General features: G+C 38.1%; 1 protein-coding gene across 1 annotated transcript in view; it reads right to left on the bottom strand.

Moving 5' to 3' along the window:
- RANBP17 (RAN binding protein 17) overlaps positions 1 to 16949 on the bottom strand; it is a gene marked incomplete at its 5' end in the record, with an annotated part of 152996 nt that overhangs the window by 39255 nt on the left and 96792 nt on the right. Inside the window, 3 exons of the mRNA XM_021410843.1 lie at positions 2242 to 2349; positions 8253 to 8341; positions 14187 to 14290. Of these exons, the coding sequence (XP_021266518.1) occupies positions 2242 to 2349; positions 8253 to 8341; positions 14187 to 14290 (301 nt within the window). The remainder of the gene's footprint in view (positions 1 to 2241; positions 2350 to 8252; positions 8342 to 14186; positions 14291 to 16949) is intronic.

Raw genomic sequence — 16949 nt, forward strand, 5'->3', positions numbered from 1 at the left:
AATATAGTTGCTTAAGAAATAATTGTGATGTAAGATAAAACAATGTTAACCAGAAATAGTGACAAGACAACACATACTTCCCCACGCAGCGACCAGCGAGCACCCTGTGCCTGCATACAGCTCAGAAGAACGGAGTTTCCACAATCCAGTTAGTCAGGCTTTTACCCTTGCTTATTTCTAAAATCAGCCAATCCCCATTGGTTCTGCTACATAAAATTCATGGCACTCAAAAGCCAGTTCTATGAGTGTAAAATGCAACACATGCACTCTATGAACAGTCAGACCTTAAGAAGATGGAACCATGCAGTCTCCCCTGATGCAAGCTCTTTAGCAAAGCCAACACAAATCGTTTGCTCCCCAGACTGGAAACACAACAGAGTTATTGCCAAAGTCCCTGCTGTATTTGTCTACTCTCTTTGTGATACAAAATTTTCATTTCTAGCTTATGCCTAAGTGGGAAGAATTAAGTACTTGAAAATTAATTTTCAACACAGATCTTAAGTTTCTGAGTAACTTTAGCAAAAATCTTACCCTTAGTACTGATGTGGCCTGAGCAGGAAAGGAGCTATCACTGCGAGATGTAAAACAGAACATCCCCTGGCTGGCCCATCTGCTAGCCCGCTTCTGATGGCATGAGGATTGTAAGACCCCTAACACAGAGGTAGCAGTAGGCATCTTTCTCTGCTCTAAGTCCAATTTTTTTGTTTTCTGAGCCCCAACCAGCAGCGTCCCTAGCTTCACGTTACGGAGTAAATCTGGGTATTTATAAATAAGCACAACGTGCCATGTATAAAACATTTGTGGATTCCACATGCGCAAAATGATAATGGCTGGCAGAGGTAAAAACAAAAAGAGCACATCTTCTCAATGTCTGAGCGGCATAACGCACAATCTGATACTCAGTAACATATTTTAACCATGTCAAAGTATATTGTATAATGCATTCTAACCTGTAAAAACTAATGCAGTACACAACTCATGAAAAACTCCATCCCAGATGATGTTTTCTAAAGGGAACAAGGCAGATTTCCTGAATACCAATAGGCAGAACAACAACATGAATATGGAAAGTAGTCATTTTTTGCGTAAGATTTATTGTTCCAGTTCCTCTTTGCTTCAGTTTGCTATTATTAGAGTTCTGTGTTTACGTTTTAACAATCTCCTCCTTGAAATGAGTTGCAGCACTGTTAGAGTATACTGCTTGTGGATTGCATCGTCAGTAAAAATAGGTTAAACTTTCCCAGCCTTTACTGCCACTGGGATACAAGACGTAACTAACCCACACAAACCAAGGAGGAAGCCACACACAGCAAGCCAGTCCAGCACACAAGAACCAAGAGCCCTGCCTCTAGGTGGTGCAGCCACGCAGGGACTGGGCACACACGATGCACACAAGGCCCGACTGGGCGCCAGGTCAGAACCACTTTCAGGCACTAACTTCCTATCACTAGATTCCACTAAGTATTTCTTCAAACCTCAAATATTGCAGCTTTTCTCCTTCTAAGCTTTACTCGCAAGGCTAGATGAAAAGTGATGCGAACACTTACTTTTCTGCTGAAAACCCCAATTACTTTGGTCACGAAGATAACCAGCACAAAGACGTTAACTATCAATTTTTCATTTCAAATTCATTTTTTCCTTTGGGCAATACACTAAATATTTCCAAGTGTCATTTCCCAAAAATAAAACGTTCTGTTACCAGTGGTAAAAGAGAAATTTCATTCTAACATCTGCAATGTAAATTGTTGACATCGCCTCCCAGAATTGTTCTGAGGCCTTTTTAGGGAGCCTGTGGAGAAGAATTTAGACGTGGGACAAGTTACCTACCAGCTCATTGTAAGTAATGCTGCACTGGATAATATTCTTTCCTATTTTGAGCTAAGGATAAAAAAACAACTGAGAAGGGAGTTGCAGTTTTAGAGGCACACATGTACGCTGCTTGGCTTAAGGCAACAATTCAGCCTGCAGCAAACCTTGACAGTTAGACTATTTTCAGATATTTAATTATGAAGTCAATATTTATCTCTAGTTAAAGCACACTATTGCACTACCTTTTAATATAAAATTGCAGCAGTCTCTCATATGTTCCTGATGGTAAAACAAGGACACTGAAAGTCAAATTCTGTTTCTGAATGCTGTTCCCAAACCTACAGAAGTAGCAACGTTAAAGACAAAGCCAGAAAGACTGAATGCATACCACTGCAATATTCATCACTTATCGAATTTCCACGTGACTCTTACCTGTTTTGCATGAATTCTGCCATCAGCTTCAAGATAGGTGTTGTACATGCAGGTTCCTGGTACCACAGCTCAATAGCTCTTTGCAGAACAGAAATGTATGCTGGGTATCTTCATCAAAATTAGTTAAAGATTGTACTGACAAAATGACATCTTCCAAAACTTCCCCCTAAATCTAAGCAACACTGTCAAACGAGGGGGGCCAGATTCAGACCCTGGCACTTCATTCTGACAGGGAGACTGTCTGTGCTGTCTGTATATCTAGACCTGGCCTACCCTCTAGAACAAGATTTACAAATTAGCAAATCCCAGGGTCCACAGTTTCAGTGCCACCTCATATATATTGGATTTGCTCTGTGATGGTTGGGAATAATTGCATTGTATGATGTTTGTTTCCAGAGTATTCAAGAGAAGAATTCAGACAAATTGCGTGGAGGAGAGCAGTGAAGAGCTCCCCCAGGAGCACTGTTTGCTCATCGGTACCCAGGAGGTGTCGGCTCTTTTAACACACGCTTTGAAAGAATGCGATACAGAAAAAAGGAAGTTTAGTAGATTCTGCAACGTAGCTTAAAAATCTAATGAGTTGCTGCCTATATCAAAGCACTTGATGCAATATTGGATACACAGCCGACCCCCAGTTTTCACAACATGCTGAAAAAAAAGAGTTAGTTTGGATAAGAATGCAGACTGGTAAATACAAATGAGGCAGCACAGCTCAACTGGCAAAGAATTAAACAGTTTTTATGATATTGAACCAAGAGAGCTTAACTATGCAATTCGCTATTAAGATATGATCTAGCCAATATAGTCAATGGTTTTATTTAATATTGAATTTATTTTTCATTTTTAACTTTGTTTCATGCCATATAATTCTGCTTTATTTAACAGCACTAGAAATAGTGACTGCTCTTCGGAAAACGCTACTGCCTACTCAGACCCAAAGGCAACCTCTGCGAGTCTTACAAAGCAGCATACGGGCCAAGCGCTCAACGCTGGATCACAAAATAAAAGCCTGAAATGCATAAAGGTTTACATGCTTCCTGGATACGTAGACAGTCATGTCTCAGCTCTTCTGGAGCAGGCCAAGCCGTCACACATGGCACTGCTGATGAATGACAGCGCTGTGCAGACAGATGGAAGGCATTCTGGCTACTGCTGTCTGTCTGAGGCACCTAAAGGCTTGTGCCTTTTTGCTGCCAGCTGCTTGAGGCACTGTAGGCACCAACCATATACAGCGAAGGAGGCTGTCGCGGAATACACCTTGCCTCCCTCCTTTAGAGGGTTCTTTCCATTTTAAATCAAACCGGAACTAAACATACCATGGAGAATTACTCAGTAATAATAAATACAGATTTAAATCCAAATCCCATTTGCCTCAAATATTCTCAGAGGGCACAGATGACCCACATCACCTCATAGCTTTATCAATTCACTAAAGCCAGTTCCATTTCTTTCTGTGATGGACTTACAATGGGCTCACTCTCTACCGCAGGATGGTCAATACACTCAAAACAAAGCAAGTGTCACGCAGGGTACAGACTGAACGGAGCGATTCATTCTCCAAAGCCAAACTTCTTCCTCAGCCTTCTTAGCAGCCCCACATACACAAAAGGGAAGTGGTAGGAGGCTGCAAATCCCCATTTTGGATTTTTGTGGGGCAGGAAACAGAGAACAGAGTACCCTGACAGCTAAATCCTACAAGCAAAATACCAGTGAGCAGTATTTATCGCAGGCGGCTAACATTTCCAATATGATTAGCTATCCTAATTCACAAGCTCAAGCATTATGCCCACATTAATTGCCAAGGAAAGTCTGGAAATGATAGGTGCATTTTGTAAATGCTAGGGTCAAAAGAAAGGCTTCAGCAATTTGCTATTAAAAAAAAATCTGGAATAAATTAGTTTTAAACGCAACATTATTTGTAAGTATTTTTAACCACAAGCTTCAAGGAATCTGGTTAATTCACTAATGTAACCTTACCAGCTTTACTGTTCAACTAAGGTTTCAATCAATGCAACTGGCAATAGCACCTCTTACAAACAGATGACGGATCACGTGTAGCCTTGTTTCATGGGCAAATGTGTTTAGGAAATGTTCATCTCTACAGTTGTTAGTGGGCTCTTTCAAATTCTGAATCCTTAAAACACATAAACTTAAAATTTCAGTTCTTTAAAAAAATACGTTTGAAGAGGCCAACTTCAAATGGTTTTGTATTGTTAAAAATATCAAGCAAACTTGGATAAATATGTAACAACAGTAATTTGGGAAAAAGATTTGGTGAAAAGATCGAAAGAAGCATACATTCAGACATCCAAGGCCAACTACAACTCCTAAGGGACCCCTAGATGAAACATCTCCAGGACAGACCATTTCCATCAACATAACGGCTACGTATCTCTCCCTCTATAGATATCTCCATCTTTATTAGCAGTTTTCAACAATTTCATGCACTCACGCACATACACCCTGTGCCGTCCAGCAGACTGCAACTCTGAGTCAACCTAGTAACCTAATTCTTGCAACCTTTTTGTTTTACAGGCATCAGAAGTCATTAAATACAGAGAATGACCTGGGAGGAACAAAGAAAAACTGCCCGTTAAGTTACCACCTCACTGTAAGAACTACTCAGTGGAAGTAACAGCAAAGTGGCTATCACCGTGAACGCAGAACTGAATGTCCAGGGATTCATCTGACTGCAGGACCAAGGACCTTAGACTACAGTCTCACATTAGTATGGAAGAAACACGATGAACATTCAGAATCTTGTCCAGACAGTCTTGAAGTAAATAACAGAATGAAATACATGAAGACAATTATCACCATTAAGAAAACCAGACTTTGATTATTTTCATATTATTCTGATTTTCTGAGGCCTGAACACCTGTACGTTCAAGTTCAAGACTGGCCTACAAATTACAGCGACCACATGTTGCAATTATAAAAGGCAAAGACTTTCCAAAGCTGTGGTACCGGAATCACTGACAGCTTGACATATCAGTGTTTGGGGAAGAATAAATGACTTTCATATCCAGATTTTTGTCTCCTTTTTGTTGGTTTCTATGATGTTTCTCTTCATCTTCTGGGCAGCCTGATCCAGTGGGGGACAGCAGCCTAGGCCATTCTGTGATCTTTCATTACTGGAATTCTTTAGGAAGATGCTACACATAACACCTAAAACTGCTTAAAATATTTTGAAATATTTTAATCAAGTTTTTTTTTGAGAGATCACCTAATACAACTTTTAAACAAAATTTTACTATTATTGTAAGTATTTTCTCTTCATCCCTTGCCAGAGGAAAACTATAAATCTTGTCTCAGCTGAATGAACACCATTTATCATATTCATTTTCTTGTCAATACAATTATGAAAAGCCTTTGGCCTTTTTCCAAGGAGCCTGATTTGCTACAGAAACTCAATTAGTATAAGCAAGCCTGCTACATAACAGTCCTATTTGGCAACCTAGTGCAGCTTGAGCATACCTGATGATTCACCTCTAAACCACGATCCTAAGAACTCTATCATAACGGTAAAACAGAGGTACAGCGGTGCCACCTCCCCCCCTGCTCCCCTCAAGACAGAAGGGACTTAAAAGGCATTATTTCTGCTCATTTTTGCCACCTACTGGACAAAAGCTAAATCCTAAACACTTAGGAAAAAAAAAAAAGAGGAATCTCTCACCTGAGCGAATACTACGTGTAACTCGTTGGGAAACAGGGATTAGACCCAAAATATTTCCTTGGAAAATTCTTCTGTCAGTGATTTATAAGCAATTGCTTCTGTGCTTCTTCAGTACAGAATAATCTTACGGTAATAAAAGCTCACACTTATTTCTTGCCTATCTGTATTATTTATTTACTGAACAAATGCAAGTAAATAAAATTTTGGGGGGGCAAGTTTTCTGTATCTGCAGTTTTTTAATATTAAAAGACTAAAGCTTCAAACAGTACCGAATAAAATCTGTTTGGAAAAAACAGCTTGTCTCTAGAATTAAAGTCCATTTTTAATTTTCTGGCACTATATTTGAAACTCGAAAAGAAATATGCTAATCAAAGGATATTTAAACATAACATGATACGATCAGAAGCTGACCCTCCCTTCTCTTTGCATTTCCCTTTCTGTCCTTATGTACAGCACGTAAGAGTTGAGATAATAGCAACTTATTCTGCTACAATGCTTAGGATCAATACCTGGATGAAATGGGACTCAGCCAAATGAGGTGAAAGCCACTGAACAGAAGCTTTACAGCCAAAGGTGGCAAGGAAAGGTATTTTGAACCTGTGCAAGGGAAAAGTACCTGAGAAAGCCCGAGCTTCGAATGCCACAACGATTCATTTTACTCTATTTATACTCTTAATACAGATTCGTGAAGTCCAAAAGTTTAAAGCTGGTTTTCTTTATCTGAAATGAATTTAATTTATGAAACAGAATATTTTTAAAAAAATTCATACAGGAAAAGATGCTGAGGATTACATATCCTGGATCCCTGCATAAAAAACCTCCTCCATGGATGAATCCATTTTTTTTTCCAAATGCAGAGGAGGGAAATCTCTCCCATCCCTCTCTCTATAGCTGGAGCTTTACACTTTTGTCCAGAGCAGCATGATACTCGTGCCGTACCAGGAAAAACAAAGTAAAATGAATTTGAAATTGAAACAACGCTGATCTACTTTTACACATCCTCTAGACTGTATTATTAAGTTTTCGAGTAACATAAGCACAAACAGAACTAATGAAGTTAAACGTACCCCAATGGCGCTCACTAGAAAATGAGATGCTAATTCACAGACTGGCTTCAGTAGTTTTTTTTTTTTTTTTTTCCCAGTCCTCTAAAACTGAAATTAAGTGATGCTTTCCATTGATTTTTGAAGGAAAAAAAGATTATACTGCCTTCTGTTTTGGATTTTTTTTTTTCCTGCAAGCTGTGTCATGCAAGCAGAGCCTGCACATGGACAGAATCATTGCTAGCTTGTTAAGGTCTCAAATAGGGCTTATCTGAATGGTCATCACAATCCTTCTACCCACCACACAAGGATGTCTATCAGATCGTATCAGGCTCAGTTCTACAGCCTGTCATCCTTTCAGGATAATTTCCTAGTCACCGTTTCTGATAATGCATTCTTTTTTTCCCCCTAAAAAAAACTTAGCAAACACAAGACGTGCATTATTTAACTGAAATATTTTTAGAAGCTGCATTTCTAATAACACATGCAGCTGTACTTGAACATTATTTTTTCTGCTCATAAAATAAACATAATTAACATCCACAGCTTTGAGATCTAAATTCTAAAGCCAATAGCTGCAGTTGCTTCACTACATATTGCAGGTTTTTTTTTTTTTACTAATATGACTCTGCCTAAAAAGAATTATGGCTACTGTATTCATGAAAATACAAAACATCCTCTAAGTATTAAGAAAATACCCACGAGTATTATCATATTTGTTGGTACAAAAATGTATACAATACTGAAAGCAAAGAGAGCTGCGTTATCATTATTTATCAAAGAAAGCTGCAGCCTAACCATTTGGATTTTGGTTTCAGACGTCCATTTGCTTCTGATCAGGAGGACTGCAGGTGTTGTGATATTAATAGAGTTGACATAAATAGAAAGTAACTGACTAAATTAAAGACATGATTCATATCAGAGAGGAATCTCCCCAGATTGCACTTGAACAGGATTTTTTTTAAGCACTTTTGATGTTGAAACAAATGTAGGCACACTGTGCTTTAAAACACAGATTTCTCTTTAGAAAAACATTATGGATTTAAGAAGGGAGAGAAACCATTTGGATTTGTTTTCCAGATTAGTAGTGTGACATAACAAAAAAGTGACCTCTCTGTGGTCTTTCCCAGTTAACTGCACGGTTGCCATTGTGCTGTAATTTTAGCTGATTACACATTAGTTCATTTAGCTTTGTTTCCTCTTCCCCACTGTGCCATACTATTAAACTAATGCAAGGGGCCTGGTATCCCTCTGTGCACAGAGCTGGTATTGTCATAGTGTAATAAGGATACATCCAGTCAAACAGCATGGTGTAGCTGGTCTTTGTGTTTAGTGCAAAGGCAATCCCTCGAAGATCTCTTGCCAGCCCGATCAACATACGCTGTCAGTGGGAAAGAGACACAGTAATTGATTTTCACGTTAGCACAGAGCAGATGGAGTAATAATCAGCCAATAATGACCACATATCTGATTTTGATTCATTAGTTTAAATGCCTTGCTCAAATACTTTTTTTTAATAAAAAACACTAAGGCTCTTTCAACAAACAAGATTTCCACAGCTTTGATAGAGAGAACACCAGCAAAATGCTTAGAAAATGCTTTTGATTATTCAATATACTATACCAATGAATAATGCAAATTAAAACAATGCACAAATACAGTGCATTAAGTTTAAAAGTACTTCCCGTATTAATATATTTAAAGTAGCAATAACAATAAAATGTTAATTTAAGCCTGTAATATTTTAAAATGAGTTCTAAGACTAATTGGCAATCATAACAAGCTGCATTTAAGGTTATACTGAGATTCTCATTGTACTGTTATTTTAACTTCTTTTTTTTTTTTTTTTTAAGTCATTTTCCAAAATTGGCTTCTTCAAAAAGGGGTGATACTTTGTTTCCAGAGGACCAAGTGAATCTCCATCTGCATTAGCATTAGTTCTGAGATATTTTTTCCCTATAATGAATAGTGGCTTCAGAACCTTCCCAGCTCAAAGGCAGACAAAACTACATGCAGACAATTGCCCCCTACTAAAAAGGTTTTTGCACGATAATTAATAGAAATAATAAAAGACATTTTCACAATATAAGCACATTTTTGAATGCAGTTAAACAAATATTCTTTTTTGACAGTGAGCTCGTACTAATAAATGTTATCCATGTGTGGCAGGTGCAGTTTGTAGGGTTTGTTTTTTCATTATGAAAGCTCACAGTACTGCAGAGCCTGGTTAAAAAAATCATAGAAGCATGGAAACAAAACAGCAAGGAGTTCTCTTCTTAAAAAGAGTTTTCAAAACTGCACCCAGTGATAACACCGTAATATTGACAGTGCTGAGAAACGTAAAAGGTAAGGTTCACATATTAATTTTAATTGATCACACAAAGAGCAAATTAAGGCTGATGCCTTGTTAAATTGCTAAATGTAATCTTACACAAGGGCTAATTTCTGCTTTTCCTATACAGACACATTAGTCCAATTGACTTGGATGGCATACACGTAGATTTATCTGAGGATAAATTGAGTTCTCTATGAAACAGCGGTGAGGTTGCTAGGAGTATTTTAATATTTGCACTTCCTTTCTGTTGTGCATTGTAATGGCCTGAACTTTCAAGATGCTCAGAGGTCTCAACTCTCATTAACTTTAATGGGACTCTGAAATCACTAGAGAGGAAGTGTTCAATACTGAGAAGATATGACATCAAATCGTAACTTCATCCTTGTATCTATCTGTGTTTTCATACTTTGTGCACTGTTTTGCCCACATAGCAAATAACTGTTAAGCAGACATAGCAGCCAAAACATAAAGAATGAAAAGAACAAGGCAGCGATGCTTTACACTTCTTTCCAAAGGGATACAAAGACACAACAATACACAGGGAAGTGGAAATCTTCCAGAATGATTTTGGTTCTTTTGCCCATTCTAGCCACTATAAAATAAAATAAAATAAAAATGATGTAAGCAATACTGCACAAAGAAAAGGCTGATGCGAGGAAGGAGGAGAGCTACAGTCCCTGGAAAGACATGAACGTGGCTGTGCTTGAAGCTGAACTCACCATCTTACTGTGGACTCTAGAACACGGTCTAGATAAACACAACCAGCCAAACACGTATCCCCAGAACATGCTGACTCTGCCATTCAGTCTAGTTATCGTTAGTAATAAGTCCATACTACTAATTACCTTATTCTTAATAAATTGCCTCAATCTACAATGCAGCATAAAACTTAATGCTCTTGTCCCATACAGTTCCAGACAACTCAGTGGTTTAGATGCTCACCACTGGAACTCAGCTTTATAAAAAAGACCTCTGGCAGCTGATGGTGTCCGAGCAGCCTGTACAGTGCTACAGAACCCAGGATAAATCCTGCTCCATTTAGGTCACTGGTAACAAATATCTTGAAACTCCAGTTGGAGCAAAAATCTCTCTGGATTCCATGTATGTTTAAGTCATATTAGCAAAAAACCAACAAAGCAACAACAAAGACCAGGCCGAGACCCCAGCAAAATTCTCAGATTCCCAAGACATTCAAGTTTTTCAGGTTCACTGGCCTACTATAATTTTTCAAATAGCATCCACGTGCATAGGATTTACTAGTGACAAACAAACAGTATTACACACTGACACGTCTACTTTTAGACTGCCATCCCGGGGGATTGGAAGTGCCCTGCAAACTTAACAGAGCAATCTGAAGAACACATGAAGGCAACTGCTTCGTCCCGACCAAGACCGGCCATTTCTGGGGCAAAGGGACAGCAGACAGCAACAAAGACACACAGTAAAAAGATCTCGTCAGCAGTACACGGGCTTACACATTGATTTTCTTACTAATGAAACAATTTTGATCAAATTTCAGTTTCAAAATGCTTCTTCCTCGAGCGTTAAATCAAACCCATCTTTAAAAATCGCAGCATTTTGGTTCCAAGTCCCGACCGAGCCTTTCCAGAAGGTTTTTAAAAGAATATGTAAACGTTTTCTGAAAAACAGCCCTGACTTGGCAGTGTGTGCCCGCTGCCTGGCTCCGGCCATTTAGCAGGGACGAGACTCCTCACGCCACCCACCTCCAAAACAGGGTTTGTAATGGAAAGTCTGACAGACCCTTAACCATAGTGGCACTACTGGGTGCAGCTATAATATTACCCTCATAATTCTACTATATAATAACAACAAAGGAAAAAAAAGGTGAAGGGTCATTGCGCTTTGTCTTTAGAATTAAGATGGCTGTCTTCATCCTTACAGCATACTCTTAATTCTGGAGACACGTCTTAATAACCTCTAAATAGTTCCAACAAAAGAGCCGTGTCAGAGGAATGAGCAGGCCCCAAGGTGTTTCAACTGGAGTGTTTTCATCTGCCTTTATTGCTCTATCCCTCTCCAGAATTAAGGCAATAACCTGTGATAAATTATTCAGGAACTGCTACAGGGATCAAAGCAAAATCATTCTGTTAAAGTGCTGTTTGCAACATTTGGCACTTAGTGTGAAAACTTTTAATGTGTGCAAGCTGAAAATCAAGGATTTTAAATAATTTAACAGCATGGAGTTTCTACAAACCGGCTAAAGATAGCATGTTGCTATTTAACTGCTTTCTCCTCAGATAGTTTTTTTTCGCCCATTTCTATCAAACCTGATGATGTCACAACTCCAAACAAAGTACGCCTGAGATTCCGGCTACCCGGTCGACACATTACCTCACCAGATTGGCAAGAGAAACCCCGAAACTCTTAGGGGAAAATTACCCTCTGTTTTAATATTGGACATCTTTTGTATTAATACAAAAGCGCGAAGAAGGAACCAGCAAAGGAAAAAAAAGCGACGCACAATTACTTAAGCCATCTTCAATTACGTTTGATCTCACTGGAAAAGAAACCTAAACATATGTTTTGCATGCAGATTGAATGATTACAAATGTATTTTAAAAAGAAAGAGCTCCCTTGCTGTGACTGCTTTTCAATGGTGCAGTTCAGAAATATTAAACAAAAACCCTAGCCAGTTAGAAAGTCCTAGTAAAAACCACAAATTAAATGAATTTGGCAGTCCTGGACCATTTTCATAGTGATATTTTAACAGTGTCATCTCCCTGTGGAGCGGAATACTAAGCATTTTATTGAAGAACTGAACTGTTTTTGTTTCCAGTACTTGGGAAATGAAGTACCTGAAAGCACTTTTGCATGTATTATTTATTCATCGTGATAGAAAAATAGCTTTAACCTAATAAATTACGTTTAAGAGAATTTAGAGCAAAAGTTTTGTTTATGATAAAGCAACAGATTTAGTCCTTTATCAGTAGCTTAAAGCACCAAGTTTTCTTTATACAAATTAGACAGATGGTGCTTACAGTAGAATTTACTAAAGGTCTGTCACAACAAATGCAGCCAAGCTGCATATTTAATCACTGCAGAACCTTGTCTACCTGCAGCTGCCAACTGCTAATCCAATTTCCCTGATAAATGTGGCAAGAGACACGATCAGCAATAAAGAGCATCTAACTCCATTTTCCTGCAGGGCGTCTTTTGATGAACATTTAGGACGGAAGCACGGAGTGCACTGTGTGGCCCTGGCTTGTGGCAGCTGCATGCATTTTGAAGACACAGTTCTCAGGTTACTCACTTAATTCTGCCACTATCATTATGTTGCTATTGATCTCAGTAGCTCTTGTCTACACAGCATTACTCTAGATGAAGCTGAATCAGGCAGTTATCATGCATCAAACTTGCTCAAAAGCCTGGAGATTTCCCCTTAATTACTTGTGATTTTATTTGCAAATACCGTTAAAGTGTAATCAAGCAGTCACTTTCCAGGGTCGTTAAGAACTTGCTAGTTTAGGAATATATCACTGGCACTCCATTAAAATTTCTCTGCTGAGATGGTTTCTAACAAACCAGGCAGGACAACAGCAAAATTATTTTAATAAACTGAATTCTCACACGAGATAAATGCTGCCTCTTGCAGAAAGAATAACGCGGTCCAATGACCTCTTCGTTCCCATTTTTTTAATTAATAACTTTTATGTTTTAAAGATGAACCCAAATAGTTTAACTGCCTGTATTTCACAAGCAAAAATATATTAAAATTAAATATACAAACAAGAAATAAGGAAACTTGAATAAGTACACGTTGAAATAATATTATTATTTTTAAAAAACAATAGCTCAGCTCAAGCGATTACTGTGAACTGTGCATCTTCTGGTAATGTCAGATATGTACTGCAGATAAATCACTGGATAAATATTTCCAGCGTATCTGCTCATCTCCTTATGAAAAGAAGGGGCTCAAAATGATGATGTCTATTTAATTTTCCATTATTTTGTAAACTATTTTAACATAGTGGATTAGCGTGAGGGTGTCTTCCAAATTACCCTGCGTGGCTGAAGCAAGCCTCCAGCATGCACCGTTAACTATTTATTCAGAAGGGGCTCTCTTTAATGCAATAGCACTCTAATATATTATCATTCCTGATGATGCAGCTTGCATCTCTCAAGTCTTTTTCTTCCCTAAAATATACTGTTGTTTTGACACAAACAGCTTGCTGCACTTAAGGATTTTACTAATAAAACATAATGTTGTGTTAGATATTATGACTGTTGCCACAGCTGAACTGACTTGTCAAATCAATCCTAATATGGCTCCCACAGGCACATAAAAACCTTATTTAGCTATCAGTTATCCTAATCACTTTGTTCAGTTTAAGGGTGCAATACTTCAAGACCAGTTCCTATTTATACATATATGCCCAGCCATTTAATAAAGTCTTGATTTATATAATAAATTCTTGTTTGAAAAAAAAATACTTTAAAGCAGCAGTGTTTTATCAAGTGTGTTAGAATACGTCTCCTTATACTCCCAAATAGAAATGTTAATAAACACAAGAGGACACTAGCGTAGAAAAGGAAACCATGGAACAGATAAACTATCAAAGAATTAAAAATTTCCCTTTGATTACAAATGGAACTCAAATGAGGTCACTTGATCCATAAAACACTGAAAATCCCAATCCCAACTTTTGTACAGTTTCTTTCATGACAATCATTCATGGCCTTTGTATCTCTGCTGCCTACAGCCTTAATTATCCACATATGCATGCAAGTACTAATATACATACCAATATACAGGTTTATACATTTCAACAGAGACAGAGAGAACTGAGATGACAATCCGTTGCTAAACAGTTGCCCTACGATCAGTCTTTTTCATCAATAATTTATTTCCCTGTAATGGAAATAAACCTACCTTCGCCTCTTCTTGTTTTAAACTAGTGTTGAACATCTGAGTCACGCTTTCAAATGAAACTGTGAGGGGCAGCATGAAATTCTCAAACTCATCCTCATCTTCACCTACAGGAAAAGAAACAAAAACCAGAAAAGCATCACATCGTATTCACACCATCGTCTCAGGTCAGTCTCTTAGGCTTTCACAGAAAAATCTCACTGACATCATCGGAACTTTCATAAGAACTAAAAGAAGAGAAATCTGAGATTTGACACACACGTATTTTTAAATGAGATATAAATAAAAGACAAATAGTTGATCGCAAACAACTTGTATCTGAGACCGGCATGTCTCTGCATTTCACATCTTTCTCCTTCTGTGTTTGTTTTCTCTGTCCATCTGACACCATTTACTTATTACCATAGAAGAACATTCACGTAAGATATCAAGACTCAACAGTTAGAAAATGTTAGATTTAAGGCTGCAACACTAAATTAAACTCTTTCATGTGTATATTTCTTTCAAACCATGATCTTGTACGATGAAATGCTATTTTTTCTACTTCCTGTCTATTCCGTATACAGGATGAAGCTGCCACGGAAATAAATCTGGACTATGTTGGTGTTACCTGTGTAACACCATTGCCTCGTTTGTTTCAGAGGTGTAAACTTGGAGTGAATGAAGGAAAATGTTGTGGGAAAGGGAAAAAAGATTGCCCTGGTTAGACAGCTGGAAGACAGGACTGTTTTGTTGCCTTGGCATAGTGCTGAACATGTAATCATAAACAACACCACATTTTTTATAAATGGCAATCTGCATGGGAATTGGTACTCATGCTACTTATGTTTAGCTCTTTAACAAAGGTAGCCTTCCTCCCACCACATTCACTCATCCTCTAGATCAATTAAGAGTAAAAACTTAATTTATGTTCTTTAAAGACCTCTTCGCTATAGGACTCCCTTCTCTTTTAATTGGCAAATCCAATCTGGGAAAGGATACATTGGAAACACTTGTACCCTTTGCCTTGAGCATCTACCCATGGTCAGTGCCAAAGACAGCACCTGGCCTAGACTGCTCCTTCATCCAACACCGGGACCTTTTTCATTTTCTGACTCCCAACAATATCATTAATTCTGGAGTGTTATTTCCTGGGCAACTGATGATAAAACAGATGCACTTTAAGTCATAACTGAAGTTACGTGGAGTCCTCCATGTATCAAATTCGTTGAAAAATTAGAATAAACCTTGAAGTTTTGTTTCTACGCTTCATATACCCCTCTGTGAAATAGGTCTAATTTCAACCTCTTATCTCTTACTGATACTGTAAAGACCAAATCATTCAATCCAGAACAGAAAACATCAGGAAGAAAACTTCTGTCTTCCTAACAGAAAGCAAAAAGTGGACTAACACACAAATCCAGATGACAACACAGAAAAAAACAAAAAACTCAGTAGTTACTCATTAAGCCAGGATGACACATCATCTGAACTGAAAGAGGCAACTACCTCTGAGAGAATAATTGTGAACCTGCAACTAAAGCTGTCTCATAACAGTGTATGTATTTACATTGGAGAGGAAATGGAAGTTTCACAGGAGATCTCAGTCATGGCATTTTCCCAGTTCTGAATACTTACTTGGCTTTGTGACCTGAACTGCTTCCTTTTCACACAGGGCTTTCATGCCCAGCTTTCTGGATTTTTGTTAAAGCAAAAGAAACACTTTCAATAACTTACTGCTGCTGCTGCATTCGTTGACAACAGCTGACGAATCAGAACCTTCAAATTACAAACTATGCTCAAGAACTTTCTTCAACTAGCAAAGTAACTGATGACATCTGTAACTTCCATCCTGCACATGCAGAACAAAGGAAGCTGAGACACAGTCAGATTTCAAACCCTCTGCTGGCAGCAATAGGATTTGGTGGACTTTGGGAAATGGGACTCTAATCCCATCCATCTCTGCCTGTCTCCTCTGCCATCTTCTCTCCATTCCTTTCTGCTGACCGGATTCAGCCTTTTTATTTGCCTTTTCTGAACCCTTCTGCCCCCTTCCCCCTTATTCACAGTAGTCCCATAGCATTCATCCAGCTTCTTCTGTCTCCTTTTCTCAGTCAGTTCCAGTACAGCATTAGTTTTTGTTTTCCTCATCAACAAGCATCACCCTCCTACAAGTTAAACAATTACTGTTCATGTTATTTTCCATCTCTTTACATATTGTATACCACCTGTTAATTACATACCAAATTATCATCTAAAGATTTCTTTCACATTCTTGTATAAGCAACATTCACATCCTGGGATCACTGCAGTACTAATTAGGAAAGAAAGAACCTATGCTTAACAAATCTATTATGGTTCATTTGCTAGAACTCAAACTACACATACACACCCTCAAAGCCCTGTGAGGAAAAAAAAAAAGATGCCTCACTTGTTCATTACAGTATGTTTGCACGTGGCTTAGGGCAATACTGTTTAAACCTGCTTTACTTGGAGAGGTTTGGCACTGAGCATGACTGCATATACCTGTAAGTGCAGGATGCCGACAAATCATGCAGAATAGCTCCTGGAGGTATATTCTACAGTTTAGATCTACTACTTTGAGCAGTGCAGAAAAGGAAAAAAAGAAGTGACAAAAAATTATTAATCCTTATGAAAAACTTTTAAACATATCTTTTACCGGTGCTTTTTTGTATTAGTTTTGGTTACACTATAATTTACACTTACTTTAGGAATCTTGGACCAAGAACCAGTCAGACAAAACGGTGTCATTCTAAATGCCACCCT

This window comes from Numida meleagris, chromosome 12 (assembly GCF_002078875.1).
Source record: "Numida meleagris isolate 19003 breed g44 Domestic line chromosome 12, NumMel1.0, whole genome shotgun sequence".
Taxonomy (NCBI): Eukaryota; Metazoa; Chordata; class Aves; order Galliformes; family Numididae; genus Numida; species Numida meleagris.